General features: G+C 35.1%; 1 protein-coding gene and 1 long non-coding RNA gene across 2 annotated transcripts; both read right to left on the reverse strand.

Moving 5' to 3' along the window:
• Positions 1 to 35: 35 nt before the first annotated feature.
• Positions 36 to 7,814, reverse strand: LOC127970928 (ATP-dependent 6-phosphofructokinase, muscle type; the record flags this gene model as incomplete). The annotated part of the gene is given in 18 exon segments (XM_052573643.1): positions 36 to 97; positions 279 to 443; positions 530 to 682; positions 794 to 881; positions 961 to 1,031; positions 1,122 to 1,268; positions 1,416 to 1,479; positions 1,567 to 1,631; positions 3,069 to 3,194; positions 3,286 to 3,378; positions 3,480 to 3,575; positions 3,658 to 3,766; positions 4,401 to 4,445; positions 4,533 to 4,698; positions 4,933 to 5,122; positions 5,977 to 6,054; positions 6,283 to 6,356; positions 7,620 to 7,814. Coding segments are annotated over 18 exon segments (1,877 nt in total), but the record flags the coding sequence as incomplete, so codon positions are not given.
• Positions 7,815 to 8,152: 338 nt separating this feature from the next.
• Positions 8,153 to 10,531, reverse strand: LOC127970929 (uncharacterized). The gene is made up of 3 exons (XR_008156693.1): positions 10,275 to 10,531; positions 9,181 to 9,231; positions 8,153 to 8,231 (listed from the first exon to the last, which is right to left on the reverse strand). It is a non-coding gene; the product is annotated as an uncharacterized LOC127970929 (long non-coding RNA).
• Between the last annotated feature and the right edge of the window lie 6,103 nt (positions 10,532 to 16,634).

Below are 16,634 nucleotides of genomic sequence, written 5' to 3' on the forward strand. Positions count from 1 at the left end.
GATGCAGAAACAGATTGTGTCACAGAATGACCAACCTAAGAATGAGGCCTCTTTTCACTGTGGTCTTCATCTTCTCTAGTAAGTGCTCCACGTTTGTCTACCCCCCAACCAGACGTTAAATGGTTAAAAACAAGCAAAATTATATATATATATATATATATATATATATATATATATATATATATATATATATATATATATATATATATATATATATATATATATATATATATATATATATATATATATATAGTCAGTCGAACACAAACATGTTTCACCTCCAGGTCATGAATGCTAAATGGGTCTTCATAGATATAAGCAGCATCAGCCCCTGCAGCTAGTCCTGCCATTGTTGCCAGATAGCCACAGAATCCCCCCATTGTTTCGATGATGAATACCCTACGCTTTGTTCCAGCAGCGGATTGCTTGATTCTATCGCATGTCTTAAAAGACACAAAACAGATGCTTTGACATATAAACATGTCTGTGAACTGTATATTATTTTATTTTTATAGTGTGGGGTTCTTACAGTTGTGATAGTATTAAGAGCGGTGTCAGCACCGATGCTGAAATCTGATCCAGGGACGTTATTAGACACAGTAGCTGGAATAACAACCAGGGGAATACACAACTCCTCATATTTTTCTCTGGCAGTCACTAATTCCAAACCTCCAACAAAGGCCTAAATGAGAGACAGAGAGAGAGAGAGAGTGTGTAAGAAGGATGCAGAAAGGTGACGTAGTAGCAGATGGACAAATAAAAAATATTGGAATTAATATTCAGGATTTCTCACCTCAAACCCTCCAATGATAACCAGGGCATGAATGTTAAACTTGGCTATATTCAGACTGATCTCTTCAATCATACTAGCTGGAAGTGACCTCCAGGGAGAAACAAAAACAACAACTAAATGCTGGAACTCACACTACATACACTACCATCCAAAGGATTCTGTCTTACCGCTTGGTTCCTAAATTAGATCCGCCTTTGCCTGTCCAGCCTCCAACGTAGCCCCATGTCATTGGTTCAATCTGTGAAAAGCGGGAGACAGAGACGAAATTGAATAAACACATTTGTTCATGTGGACTTATGGAATTCCTCATGTATGTTAAATACTTTACAGTTCCATGTGCAAGTCCATCGAAGCCGTCATGTACAGCTAGCATGTTGTGTCCTTGAAGGATACCGATCCTGACAGCTGAACGGACTGCCGCGTTCATTCCTGCACATGGAGCTCCCACATTGAGGATGCCTATGTTTATATTACTCTAAACAAGTAGAAGAAGATGGGAGGAGGAACATGATAAAAATCCTGATACAGAATTATAGAGAAGAGGTAGAGAAATTCATGCATATTTGGAGTAAAGCCTAATGAAAGGGATAAACTGCATGATAAAAAGGGGCTTGTTATACACCTTCACATCCGGGGAGGTCACATGTGCCAAGAGTTTATATGTGTTCCAGTTGTTCTCAAAACTCCTGCAGAAGAGAAATAGCAAATCAATCACAAGATAACTTTGTTATAACGAAAGAAAGAAAGGAAGGAAGAAAGAAAAAATATCTCACTTTCCCCTGAGCTTGATAGCATCCTCAAACCTGCCTTCTGCCATTGCTGTGGTTACTTCTTTTGTCTAAAAACAAGAATGAGAAGATATTACAAATTAAATTGCCTAACAATGGTAGAAATCAAATCAACAAACCAAACATTTGCATCAGATACTGTATGCTTCTGCAAAAAAAAAAAAAAAAAAAATAGTAAATATGATATTTCATTATACCATCATTACCATAAGTGGGGTCAGCTAGATTTTTTTACAACAAATGTAAAAAATACTTTTATTCAGCAAGTGTTTTTAATATTGATAAGAATAAGAATGTTTCTTAACAACCAAATCTGAATATTAAAATGATTTCTGAAGAATCATGTGGCACCGAAGGCTAATTATTGCTGAAAATTCAGCTTTGACATCACAAAAGTAAATACAATTTTAAAATATAAAAAAAGAAACTTCTTCTAAACTATACTATACTATACTATAAATATAAGGATCATTGGTGAGCATATGACACTTCTTTCAAAAACATTTTTTAATCCTACCGACCAGACATTTTACCTGTAATTTATAGAAAATTATATAAAACATACACTTATTACAGGTTTTTTCAACTGCTTACACACAATATCCTTACTTACACACACAGTTTTTGAAACCTGACAGTCAAACACTAGAAACACACACCAAATCTGCAAAACCGTACACTAATTTTTGGCCTTTGACTCTTGAACTCTTTGACTTTTTTGCAAAACTCAACACACAACTCTCACACACCAAAATGTAACAGGAAGTATCTTGGTTTCCTTTTTCAAACACAGCCAATCAAAATGGCACACTAATTCATCAGTGCCTCACACTAACTCCTCACATGTGCAAAGAAACATTGCTTTACTCAGTCATGGCTTTAGAATACGTCTATAAATACACATGTTGATGTATTCATTTCCTTTTGTACTGTGTGATGCTTTATTCACAACCACAAGTGCTTAAAGTAAGAAAAAGAAAAAGTAGTTTCAATATTGCTTTTGTGTGTTTTTCAACATCTCTCTGCCAATTACTTTCAATCTTGCACAGAAATGTCCAGAGGAATTCATGAAAGGAGAGCTTTAGGTTTTGAATAAATGTGTGTATATGTTATATCCAAAAATATAATAGCTACTATGGTGTTTGCAGCAAAGACAAATGTTTGCTTTTGAGATGTGTTTGTGATATTTTGAACGCAGTGCTTCATTTTGCAAGAGATGTGAGGCATTTTGCATTTTGGGTGTGCAATTCTTGGATTTGTGTGCAAAAAAAAGGCAACGTTTTGAAAATGTGTGGAAGCAGTGTACAGCAAAAACGAACTAATAAACATAGGAGCTATGAGCTACTTAAGTATATAAATTAAAATTAAATACAAAAAACAAACACATATATTTTGGGAAAAGAGCATTTTGCTTTGGATGACCACAAAAAATCTAATCAAATATGAAAATGACACAGCCAAGTAAGAAAGTATATGTTACTGCTCACCACTTGCACACACTCCATGAGGGGCAGTCGAACCGCCATGTTTCCTGACAGACTGACCACACATGCAGGGGTGTTAGGAGTGGCTTCTAGCAATGCCATCACAGCCTCCACCCCCATCCTACTGCCCTGAGAACAAGACAGACAGGGGAAGACCTTACTGGCAGCATGTTACAGGTGCATCAAATAAACCAAAAAATATTTCAAAATACTTTCATACCAAGATTCTGTCGAAGGCTGAAGGGGTTCCTCCTCTCTGCACATGACCCAGAACAGTGGCACGTGTGTCAAAGCCGAGCTTCTTAGTGACCAGCTAAACAAACACAATCAAATGTGAAGAATTAGCCAGGGCATGTGCTGGCTGATAAAAAAAAACACAATGATCATATTTTTGTGCAGCACTGTTTGGCTTACATTCTTGATAATATCACAAGTGATAGGTTTGCCGTGGCGATCCAAAGCGCCTTCTGCCACAATAATGACATTCAAACGATTGCCAATGCTTCTTTGCTGCACAATGAAGACAGCATAATATAATGATGATGCTGAGTATGATGTTAAATAAGACCATTATAATGTATATAGATGTTACATAGGTAAGTCTCCTGCACAGATGATCCTCCCATCCTTCATCTGGGGGCATTTCAGGAATAAAAACCCAGTCGGCACCACACGCCAGGGCAGTGACTAAGGCCAAATATCTGTATATACACATAAACATATACATACACTCCCGGTTAGTGGCAGAACATAAGAGAAATACTGCATTGTGATAACCAGGGTTATTACAGTTACTAAAATAAAATAAATTAGAAATAATAAAAATACTGTACATTAAAAAGAAAATAAACATTAACTGAAATAAAATATAAAAACAATATAATAACTTATTTTATTACATTTTTATCTGGTTTCCAAAGCAACATTTCTCATTTTCAATAAGTATAACTTTATGTACTAAAATAATTAAATAAACTAATAAATAATAATAAAGATGAAACAAACTAAATAATATCACATACAAAAGGGCATAAGAACACAATAGATCACATAAACATTTACTATAATTAATTTATATATATATATATATATATATATATATATATACATATATATACATATATATACATATATATGATCACAAAAACATTAACTATAATTAATTTATATATATATATATATATAATGTATCTCAACAATACTAAAATAACAGTGGTGGTACCCTAGTGTAAAACAAAACTACTGCAATTGATACATAAGATATTGATTTTTGTTGTAGAACAGATAATACCAGAACATACAAATGACATATCCATGCACAATAATGCAACATACCCACAATGCCTCCCCATTACTTCCAGAATAAAGGATCTTTGATGACTGCAAAGATGAGATAACAACAGAGAAATCAATGCATTGTCAACTGTGTAATGCCTTATAACCATGCATGAGTGTGTTTGTATGTACCTCTGAGCTGTTGTTGTGATGGCATCCACTACCTCCATGATCCTGTGCAGAGCTGAATCAGTGCCAATGGTCATGTCTGTGCCACAGAAATCATTGTCGATGGAGCCAACCATCCCAACGATGTTCAGATGAGATGAGCGTTTAGCCTCCTCTGCTGTGATTTTACCTATAAACAAAAACATGACGTGACATGTGTTTCTCTCTAAATCGCTCTGAAAAAGTGACACAGTTCTCGTCAAGCTCCTTATTTTATATTAAGGTACAGTGTCTTACTTTCATATTTACATATAAAATATATTACCAAAGTTAAAATACTACTATATACACTACTTTTCAAAGGTTTGGGATTTTTTAATGTTCTCAAAGGAAATCTCTTACACTCAACTTATACATATCCTACCTGCTTTTAGCAAGATTTGGAGCAGTTCGCTCCACTCATTGCGAAACTCATTGGCACCTGTCAGGCTTCCGTCTCCACCAATAACACACAGATTTGTGATGCCCAGCTTCACCAGGTTACATGCTGCTTTAGCTCGGCCCTCCTTAGAGCGGAAGTCCTGACAGCGGGCACTGCCAATCACTGTGCCACCCTGACAAAATCAGTCAGAGGTAAATGAATAATAAAAAAAACACAAAATAAACTTCAGCAAAAACATTAAATTAACTTATATTTTAGAGAAATATACAACAGTGTGGTGGATGGTAAGTGTGGTTGAGATTTCCCTCAGCTTGTTTACAAAATATGAGGATGATTTAGACCCACATTGCTTTCTGGGTATGGCGCTAGACCAAAGGATAAGGTTTGGCTGGTTAGCCAGGGTTTGAGACTGCCCTCACACTTGTGGTGTGTCATCAGCCAATCAGCATTATCATGATGTCATTTGTCTGTGGCTCATGTGATCACTCACTTGGAATTTGTGGTGTGGCCAATGGTGTTTAAATGTGTGTGGGTAACATTACCCTAAGTCTAAAAAGCAGGTCTCTGGGTGAACTCTGGCATTTTGTGCTAGAACACAGAAGTTATGCCTTGCAACATGATCGCTTCCATGCAAACACAAATAACCTGATGCACTCATCCCTTAGTTACAGTTATATTGATGTATGCACAATAATAAATACAATGAACACAAATACATGTTGAAAGCAGTAGTGTTTCTAGCCTTCCATAAACACTGGGACACATGCCTCCCATCAAAAAAGTACAGTGTGTGTACAGAGTGTGCTGCATTTTCAGCTGCTTCACTGCTGATCCACCAATGATATTACCATTTGCGTGTTTTATTAATTCCTCCTTCATTTTCTGTCATAAAGTATCCTGTTACGGTGTGAGAAACTGCTACATTTGATTAAGTGCATTAGTGAACTGTTCCGGGAATTGTGCCCCATTAAAAAGGGTCTAGTGATGCTTCAGGTTGAAGGTGAAGGGAGATGATGAGTTTATTACCAGCTGCAGCATCATTGACACACTCTCCCAAGTTGCTTGTCGGATGTTATCTCCTCCATCGACTAGGCCCTGATAACCCTAAAAGCAACAAAGATTGGAGGATGCATAATTGAACACACACACACACACACACACACACCTGTTACATAATACATCAACTTTAAAAGATTGAGTGGATTTTGAATTGAGCAAGAGCTGAGTGAATTAGAAAGTGAATTTCAAATTTTCAATTTCTGTGTACAGCGAGTGCCAGTCTTTCACTTTTAATTCTTTATTTCTTATGTGCATGTGCTTAGATGTACAAACCTCATGTACAAAATAGACTTTCGCACCGGTGTAGATCCCAACCCTCACTGTGGCTCGGACAGCAGCATTCATACCTGAGATACAGTATAATAAATAAAGAAGCATAATTATTGGACATATTTTATAGACTTTTGATTTGCTAGACATTTACATACCAGAGGTCTAAGGTTGTCTTTAATTTGTCACAAGCATTACATTTAATAACATTTTGGCGACTTATTGTGAAAGTTATCAAGGTAACTAACTATTAATTGACTGGAAACTGAGAGAGAAAACTGTTTTTGGTTTTATTCTTAATAAAATTTTGTCATCTGGTCACACAAACACACATGGTGGTTAAGTCCCATTGAAAAGGGCAATCTAAGTGGCTCGAGTTTCATTTAAGAATGAACCAGAGAGGTCAACAGGCAAGCTTCATTGCCCAGCTCTCTAAAGCAACCACATTTCCCCAAAGGTCACCGGCTAAATATATCACCCCTCAGACAGAGAGAGAGATAGACAGAGAGATCATGGGGAGGAAATGAGTGAGAGGGAGAGGGAGAGGGAATGATAGGATGACCATAGTTAAGGTTCTTCTAGGACTAGTTGACATTACACAGTTATTTGACTTATTCCCCCGCTGGTACCAGATAAGGTTAGAGGTCGGCTCTTTTTCCTACTGCTAAAGGTTGGATAAAAGGTCAGTGTGAAAGCTTTAGCACCTCTCATGACCTCTCTGATATACGATTCCTGTTGCTCATTCAACATGGTTGCTATAGTAAATGAGGAGGTGGTAGTTCAACCAGGTAATCAAGCATCCAACAAAACCACTTCAAATGATCATCTATCAAGTTATTAGAAAATTCAAAACCACACACATTTGACTTTATGCCTTGCATTTTAATGCGAAAGAGGTGGAAACAGACAGAAACCTTCCTAAATGACAAACACTGATAATTTTCTTACTCCTTAAAATCGAAACTCTATTAATTCAAAGGTATACATTTTGGAATGGTAGTGTATATACATACAAACATAGTAGCCCAATGATCAATTCAGTTCCCTTCAACTCACATTTAATTGTATGGTACTTTTCACTATACAAATTATTGCAAAGCAGCTTTACAGATAATTAAAGTTTTTAGATTTTAATCTATTGACATTAACTACAAGACTAGTGGTAGATTATTTGTTTTGGTGTATAAAGTTATGTTTTAAGGCACAAGACTTGTTACTTTCAGTATTACAAATTAAAATAAAGAGATAATTAAAGAGTGCACCCCAAAGCTCTTTAATGCCTTACTTTCACAGAGTTGGTCTCCATAAAGGCCCATACACACAAATACACACTTCCTTACCTTGTGCATCTCCTCCAGAGGTGAGGACAGCGATGGCTCTTCCAGCGCCCATCTTTGTGGGGTCCACAGATGTTGAACGCTGCATATTGATGAGATGGCCTGGGGATGACAAGAAAAATGTTGAAGTGAACTGTCACCTTTCTCTATCAGACCACTGTCTTGAAGACTGATTGAGAAAGTGGAGTGGGAAAGTGACAGCAGTATGAACCCCCTCTACTCTGGCATGCAGTGTCACAGACAGTATCCACCCCCTTCATAACTAAATTTAAAATTATCTGCAGTGGCACCGCATGCTGCTAGTGTTCTGACTAAAACAAACACACATAGACACTGCATTTACTGTCACTTTAATCCCATGTCATGTGTTCTTTACACACAAACTAAACCAGATATAAACACAGAACACTTACACAGACAAACAAAAGCATATGGTCATGGTTGGACATGCATACAGCAATATGACCTTTACGCTATCTTTTACTGTGAATATGCAGTGCAACCCATACTCACACATGCGCACACACTCAGACTTACAGCCATTGTGTATGGTGGTGGGACAGCTGAGGTTGTTCGGAGTTCCATCTGAATACTTTGTCGAAGTGGGCTTTCCATCTGTAACACAAGGGCATTGAAAAAAATATTAATTTACTTCTACATACTAGGATAATCAACTCAGCTCTGGCACGTCTAAATTATTTATTTCACACTTCCATCTGATCTTTCTGAGAAAACACTCAGTGTTATGAACACAATATTATGATTGTATGATGAGGAGGTGTGTGTGTTTGTCTTTGTATGTTTAGTGATAAAATAGTACAGATTATCCTAACTATAAAGGGCACAAGAAAGATCTATCTATCTATCTATCTATCTATCTATCTATCTATCTATCTATCTATCTATCTATCTATCTATCTATCTATCTATCTATCTATCTATCTGTCTGTCTGTCTGTCTGTCTGTCTTTTTCTGTGTGTGTGTGTGTGTGTGTTTAAATTCAATATCCACTTAATTCAGTAATTTTAAGGGAAGTATATAAGTATATCTTATGTTTCTCCATTTACAAAGAGGAAGACTTCTACTTCTCTTCTTCTCACCAAGATTAGTGTCTAATGAGATTACAGTAGAGTCTGGATTAAACTACGACTCTAGCGTCTCAGTGTGCAAGAGCTGCTGGTTGTTGGATGACATTGGTGTTAGGTGACTCCAGTATGTTACTTTCCACTGCTCGAATGCTGTTGAGGATCAGAGTCAACAGACTGATCAGAGTTGCTGGTGTTTTTGCCTACACCCAGCCAGTCATGTCTAAATTAGTTGCTAATGGTTAGAGAAACTGACCACTACAAACCTGCCAATCCTGTTTTAAACAAGTTATTTACTGTGTAAGAGTTAAACCTCCTTGACACCAGAAAATTCTGTTCAGCAATATTAAATGAAGTGAGATCAGTTTTCTATAAAACTATATCCTGCAAGGGTTTTCTAAACTGCAGTCAAAATAATCAGACTTAACCCCACTATATACATACTACTACTACTACTACACTTTCTAGAAGAGCCTTACCAGCACATAGTTCGGACTTTGATTCATCACTGGTACTTGAATGTTTTGATCCTGTTTACCAAAAACACACACACACACACACACACACACACACACACACACGTTTATATTCATTATTTCACGTGTTACATCATTACACCAGTTGGTGGCAACAATTGTTTTGAGTATTAGGAATCTCTAAATCACTGTTACTCAATCAATTCAATCAATTCAGATTCATAACACTCATTTTAAAAATAGATTTTAAAAGCAATTAAAGAAGTAAAGGCAAGTTCATTGTTTTCAAACTGACAGTAAATGCTTTAATACAGAGTCTTCTCAGAGTCTTGTAAAAAAAAAAAAAAAAAAAAAAAAAAATTATATATATATATATATATATATATATATATATATATATATATATATATATATATATATATATATATATATATATATATATATATATATATGCTATTTTAAAGATTGATGGTAACCAGACAGTTTTGGTTCCCATGGACTTTCATTAAATTGAAAAAAAAAAAAAATCCAATGGAAGTCGATGGGAACCAAAACTGTTTGGATACAAACATTCTTAAAAATGTCTTCCTGTTTCCATCATTCTTCTTTTATGTTCTGCAGAGGAAAGAAAGTCACAAAGGTTTGGAATTTAATGATGTCATAATTTTTATTTTCCTGTGAACTATACTATGCTACTGTGTGTTTACAAACTTGCCTTTCTGATTCATACTATCAATCATGTTAGTGTAAAATATACCATTAGACAGCTTACTGAAGATACATTCCCATGCATTAATATAAGATAATTTCATTCCCATTTCTGAAGAATAAAGTAAATAGATGGAATTCAAAATTCTACAATCAAACTGTTAAATAAGCCACTCCTATTTTATAAATATCAATCCCCCTATAAGTAATGCTTGCTTACTGTGACATCAGTACAATAAAGTGCTGTGTCATTTGGTCATCTGCCTGCCTGACCGCTGAAACATGGCATCTTGTACTCAACACACAAAATACACACTCTAACACACACACAAGGCTACATGTAACAAAGTATAGACATATATATCTTTACACACAAACACTATGCATACCGTGTACATGGTTAGCATCAAACTGAATCTTCCTGTGCATGAACTGCCAGATGAACACCGCCAGCCAAATATGAGGGATCCAGTGGAACAGCAGTAAAGACAGTTGCAGAATAAATTCGCACAACTCTAATAAACAAATACTAATCTGACACACACATACAAACACATCCCAAACGCATACAAACACCTGCCAGACACACACACAGCTGTCCAACACTGCCTCCATTCTTTCTAGTAGAGTGAGATGGTGTGGTGGCCATGACAAGGTCTTATCAGTATTATTAGAACTGACCTCACGTTCCTTCTCACGTTTTTTTCTCTCTCTCCTTCCCTCGTTTCCTCCCTTTCTAAACACTATCTTCATTTCTTTCGCATTTCCCATCTAATCTCTCTCTAACTCTCTGTTTTTATAAATCTGCATTTGTTCACTGGTCTGTTTCTGCTGAGTTTTTCTTAATTAAATGATTGAATAGTATTTTAGTGCTGGCTGAATACCTAAAAATCAGCTGAACTCACAGCAGTAGAGGAAGCCTAATACTGTAATAGGATTGCATGCAACCGAGTTCACATGCAGATTTTACTGGATCAAAGCAGGAGTCAATGCAGGTAATGTACTAATATGTTAGGGTAAAGTAAAGGTTAGTAAAAAACAGACCACACTATTGACTCACGTGATTAGTCGAGTCTGTTTTCAAGACTCAATATTACGGATTATTTTTCTGTATCACTAACACTAACAAGAAAAAAAATAGAAGTATAAGTGTTATTATTTCATTTTCCAAATATTAAATACTTACAATTTAGTAATAATTTAATAAATACTACTACATCTAAAAATTATTCATAGTATAATAACCATTAATATTGCAATAAATAAGGCTGCTTTATTAATTAATTGATTCATATTTTAATTACTTCATTCATTCATTCATTCATTCATTAAGTGTTATCTTTCCCCCTTAAAGATGTAAAACTAATAAATAAATAAAAACAAAAATAAATGTATTTAACTAATTAATATATATTTGTTTATTGTTAGGGGGAAAGATACCTTTTAACAATTTTTTTTTTTTTTTTTTTTTTTTTTTTTTGTCACACACACAAATATGCTGCAAATAATAAAATCACCAGATCATTTATGAAGGGGCTTGTGAAAATATTGCCAAATGCAAATCTGAACTTATGACTCTGAAATAATACTTACTGAGCCACAATAAAGTCTAAACTTTATTGTACATTTCGAATCAGATCTTTACTATTGATTTCAGTTGATCAAGGAAAAGGCAAATGCTTAAAAGTACATATTTTGTAACAGACATTTTAATATTCATGATGGAGGGACTCATTATGAAATGTCACACATATATTACATACTGAACAACAGAACAAAACTTATTGTTGTACTCTGTAATCTTTCTTTTTTTTCAACTTGTTTGTATTCATTTAACAGATTGCAATACTATCTCTTACCAGCGGGTGGAAATAGATGATACTTACTTGCCTCTCACAGTTACATACATACATACATACAGACATATATATATATATATAGATAGATAGATAGATAGATAGATAGATAGATAGATAGATAGATAGATAGATAGATAGATAGATAGATAGATAGATAGATAGATAGATAGATAGATAGATAGATAGATATACAAATACACACACACACACATATAGTTGCCATTCTGTAATAATGTACTGTGGAAAGTTTTAAAGAAATATCTGAGAATCTTTAAATCCATTGTTTCCTTCTTATACCTCACACTGTATTGCTTCTTCTACTTCATTTATTCATCACGTCTGCTATTTTCACTTGATTCATTCCCCCATATTTAATTTCTCTTTAGCCTCTTCACCATCTCTTTTTTCATCCATTTATCTTCTCAATAAATTTTTCTGTTTGTCGTCTTCCCCTCCTCATCCTCCTCCACCACCGTCCACCTTCATTTCAGTGACTTGCCCTCTCCTAACTTCCCTCTTTCATGATCTTTCTCTTATCCCCACTCTTCCTGTTTTTAATTGTTTGCTAAATGAAATGCTAAACCTACACACCCTTGACATTTAAAACACACACACACACACACACACACTCACAAACAAACAAACACACACACACACACACGCACACACACACTTTGTGTTGCATATGAAATGAGAGTGTGTGTGGCCGTATAAGAAATAAAGCTGAGGGTGTTTGGTATGCAATTTTTAAATGCTAAAACTTTGTTTATGCATGAACATGAGTTGGCAATACAAACTAATTGGAAAAAAGTTGTATTATTGTACACACTTGGGCTTCAGGGTTGTTTATTACATTTCCAAATTATCTGACCAATGAATTTCTTCAGAAAAATTTTCAGAAATCATATGATCTTTCTGAAATCATTCTAATATGCTGGTTTGGTGCTCAAGAAACATTTGTTATTATTATCAGTGTTGAAAACAGTTGATCTGCTATACACACTATATACTATAATATTATTACAGTTTAAATAACTGTTTTCTATTTTCATATATGTTAAAATTGAATTTATACTGGTGATGGCCAGGCTGAATTGTCAGCATCATTGAAACAGAAATCTTTTATAATATTGTAAATGTCTTTAATGTCAATTCTTGACCAATGTAATGGGTTCTTGCTGAATAAAATTAAAATATGAATTTCTTTAGTGTATATGGAAAATCCTGAGCCCTCACCGTGTCTGCTGTCAGGTACCTTTATGACATCATTGTTCGCTCAAAGAGCTGGACAGAACATCTCTGGAAGGCTGCTAGATGAGCTTCAGACACTCTACTGATCACCAACCCATGAAACACTGTCTGGGGCTGTCAGAAGAATGTTACATGGGAATTGGATGAGGGCTGATAAGGCCTACCAAGAAAAAGGTGGAAGAAAGATTAGGAAGAAAATACTAGTTTGGAAAGACATGTGGGTGAGACAATTATGACAATTTTCAATTCTGACTGAGCTTTTCCTTTAGTATTTGTACAAAAAAGACAGTCAGTGGTAACATCAGTCATCCTGAATACATACAGGTCTGGAAATGAGCATAATAAATACCACCTTCACTTCTAAACTTGTTTTTGATACTTGCTGAGAAAGACAGCACAATGTGGTGAGAATGGGGAAAAATAATAATCAGCATGTGGTTTTTAGATGCACAAACATATGCACACACATGCTAACAAACATTCATGCTACTTTGCCCATAAGAATATGTGCTAACTTTCATTCTAACACACACAGACACGCTGTTTCCCAGTTTGACACCTAACAACTATGTGGTAACAAGCAAAATCTATTCAATTACAGCAACAGAAATCCCCTCACTCCTCCATTTTTCCTTCTCCATCTTTCCATTCTTTTTATCTTGTCACTAACAAGCGAACATTTAGCCTACACCCCAGAACATTTCTTGGGGTTTCGGTGTGGTGCTAGCCGCTGTATTTATTTTTATTTTTTTTAACTTGTCTTTTGTTCTTGAATGTCAAACTCGGATAACCCAGTGCATCAGCGTCTTTGTACAATGAGGGTCATGGCGAGTGGTACACTGATCTGAGAGATAAAAAGAGATGATTAAGGAAGCAACTATATTGTTTGCACATAAGCATCATTTCCATAATTTTTGGTTAGTCAACACTGATGCAAAAGTATGTATGCAAGATGCTCATAACATAAAGTTCATTTGAACTGAAGTGAATTGGTCAGATAAAGAATGATTGCTCCTTTAAATCACCAAAGCAGTTTTATTTTATTGCTCAATCTGTTTTTTGTTTTTTTAACTATTGCCTGGATTTTCATCACTTTAGATTGTTTGTCTTAGCTGTTTGTTATCCATTACCTCTGCAAATGGATTCTAATGAACCTCTTCCCATGGCTACGCAACACATCGATACAAGTTTGGTAGAGGGTATAAATGATGACTGATTTCCCTATAAGACCATATCACAGACTATGCATTTATCAAATATAAGTTCATGTTAAAATTTAAGCATTACCTAATTAGTTCTTATACCATAATCCTACATCATGTCGTAACATCACAACCAGAATTTTGCCACTTCTGCTTAAATCTTATTCAAGCAAGGCACAAAGTGAGGCCAATGCATATAAACATGGTCTCAACATCAAAATACTTCAAATGTAACTTGAAAAAGCAAATAAGCAAGGTAAAAGTAATTTCTTTTAACTAACAGAGAATCGGGTTTTCTGGCTTGAACTGGCTGCTAGCGTTATGCTTTTAACTCCCCATGTCTCAATCCATCCCAGTGGGTATTGACTGCAACTTGAGAGACACACATTCATGAGTACCTTTCAAATATCATGCCCTGCACGGTTCTGAAGGTGCGAAGATATTCAGTTGCTTAGCCGCTCTGTTTTTTAATAATACACAGAATATGTCAGTGAGGATATTGACTGTTAACACCAAAGGAGTTATTAATTAACAACAGGTATAAACTCAGTAGAAACATGAACCAGCGAACAGTATTTGAAGTGTTGTTATAAGAAGAACATGATTGGATAAGATCTGAAAGTCAAGAAATTAAACCTTTGCCATTCGGGCTTTAAGTGATCAAACAAAATAGCAAAATCATTGAAACTGTCAAAAAATAATGCTCTCCATATAAGACTTGTCAAGGATTCTTTACCAAGAGATCCACACCTCCTATATGGGAGTCTATGGCAGTACTCTATGTATTGGCCAGTTGAATGTCATTTTGTAAAAAATAAAATAAAATAAAAAAACACTAACAAAATTTTTTTACAGCTTACTTCAACCAATATTAAATATTAGAAAATGGACGTTAAATGCTTAATTGTTCTTGCCACATTTAAAGTACAAACCCTGGCAAATCAGTAATTGTTTTAATGACTTAGCAATGTAATCATAACAAAGTTCACAGATATATTCTTATGAAACTGTACATTGCTGTTCAAAAGTTTGGGGTCAGTTAGATTTTTTAAAAGAAAGAAATATGTTGCAAAAATCTAATCAAATTAATACTGCTTTTTAAACTTTCTATTCATCAAAGGATTCTGGAGAAAAAAACTGCTTAAAATTCAGCAGTGCCTTCACAGGAATTGTATTTGAACATTTATTAGAAAACAACAATTTTACAGATATTTCAAAATATTAGAGTGTTTACTGAATGTTTGAATCAAATAAATGCAGCCGTGGATAGCATAAGAGACTTCTTTTAAAAAATAGTCAAAAATCTCACCAGAGCCAAACTTTTGAACAATAATAGGCCAGGATTTTAACAAAATGTTCAGTTTTATGTTTAATAGGGGGTTCCTATTAAAGTGTTATTCATTATAACATGCAAGCGAGAATCACAAACAGATAGGAGTATTGTTATATTCAGAGGTTTATTCTAAACGTAAATATTCAACTGGAATAACTGAACAAATTTGGATGTCTTGGTAAATGAGCTTGTTGCATCCCTGATCCCCATAGCATTTCTAAAGGCTCTGGACTGTCTACAAAAGTGTAACTGTTCACCAAACTGCTGCTATTTCATGAAGGAAAGCAAACTTTTTAATGGGCATCATTTCTTCTCATAAACAAGCGTGCAACGTGTGAGATGCAGTTTATTCTGGTATTTGGTGTTTGTCATTGATAAAAGATGAGCAAGATTATGTGCAAAAGAGTTATGGAAAGTGATTAACTTTTTGAATTATCTGATCGTGAGTTCAGCTTCTGAACCATAAATCCCAACCATCCCTTGAGTCTCTTTGGCGCTCCTCTTCTCCCTCCCTCTGTATTTTGTTCTCTCTCCCTGGTAGACTGTTTGTTTTCTTTTTACACTTAATTTATGTCTCAGACTAAAAAGAGCAGGACAGTTCTGCAGTTGCTTTAGGTTTGTTCAAATGACAGGTTATATTTTAATTTTAACTACCTATATTTATCGTGTGTGCTTAAAAGATTTAATGAAATGCTTGACCTGTACATTACCCCTCTCCAAGACCCTCTATTCTGTACTCACTTGTGCGTTTATTCTCAAATATAAGTTGTTTGGTTTATTCTCTGCATCAACCTACAGTATGATCAATTGCATGCCCGTATTAATGCTCTTAAGTTCTCCTCTGCATTTCATTTTAATTTCAAATCCTTGGCCATATTTTAACATCAGCTTTAATACTATGCTATCAAAATGTTTAATTTGCCAGTAGTCTTCAGCAATTAATCCATCCAAGTGTGAGTCTGTAATACCTACACACGTTCAACTGAACCCCTTGTGTCTCCTAAGCCAATAACAGAAGCGCTGAAGTGTGTATTTGTCCATTTGTCTACTCAGAAGCAGCAGGAAAAGAGAAATACGGCTAAATAATACATGCAGCTGTGCATG

Source organism: Carassius gibelio, chromosome B14 (genome assembly GCF_023724105.1).
Source record: "Carassius gibelio isolate Cgi1373 ecotype wild population from Czech Republic chromosome B14, carGib1.2-hapl.c, whole genome shotgun sequence".
Classification (NCBI taxonomy): Eukaryota; Metazoa; Chordata; class Actinopteri; order Cypriniformes; family Cyprinidae; genus Carassius; species Carassius gibelio.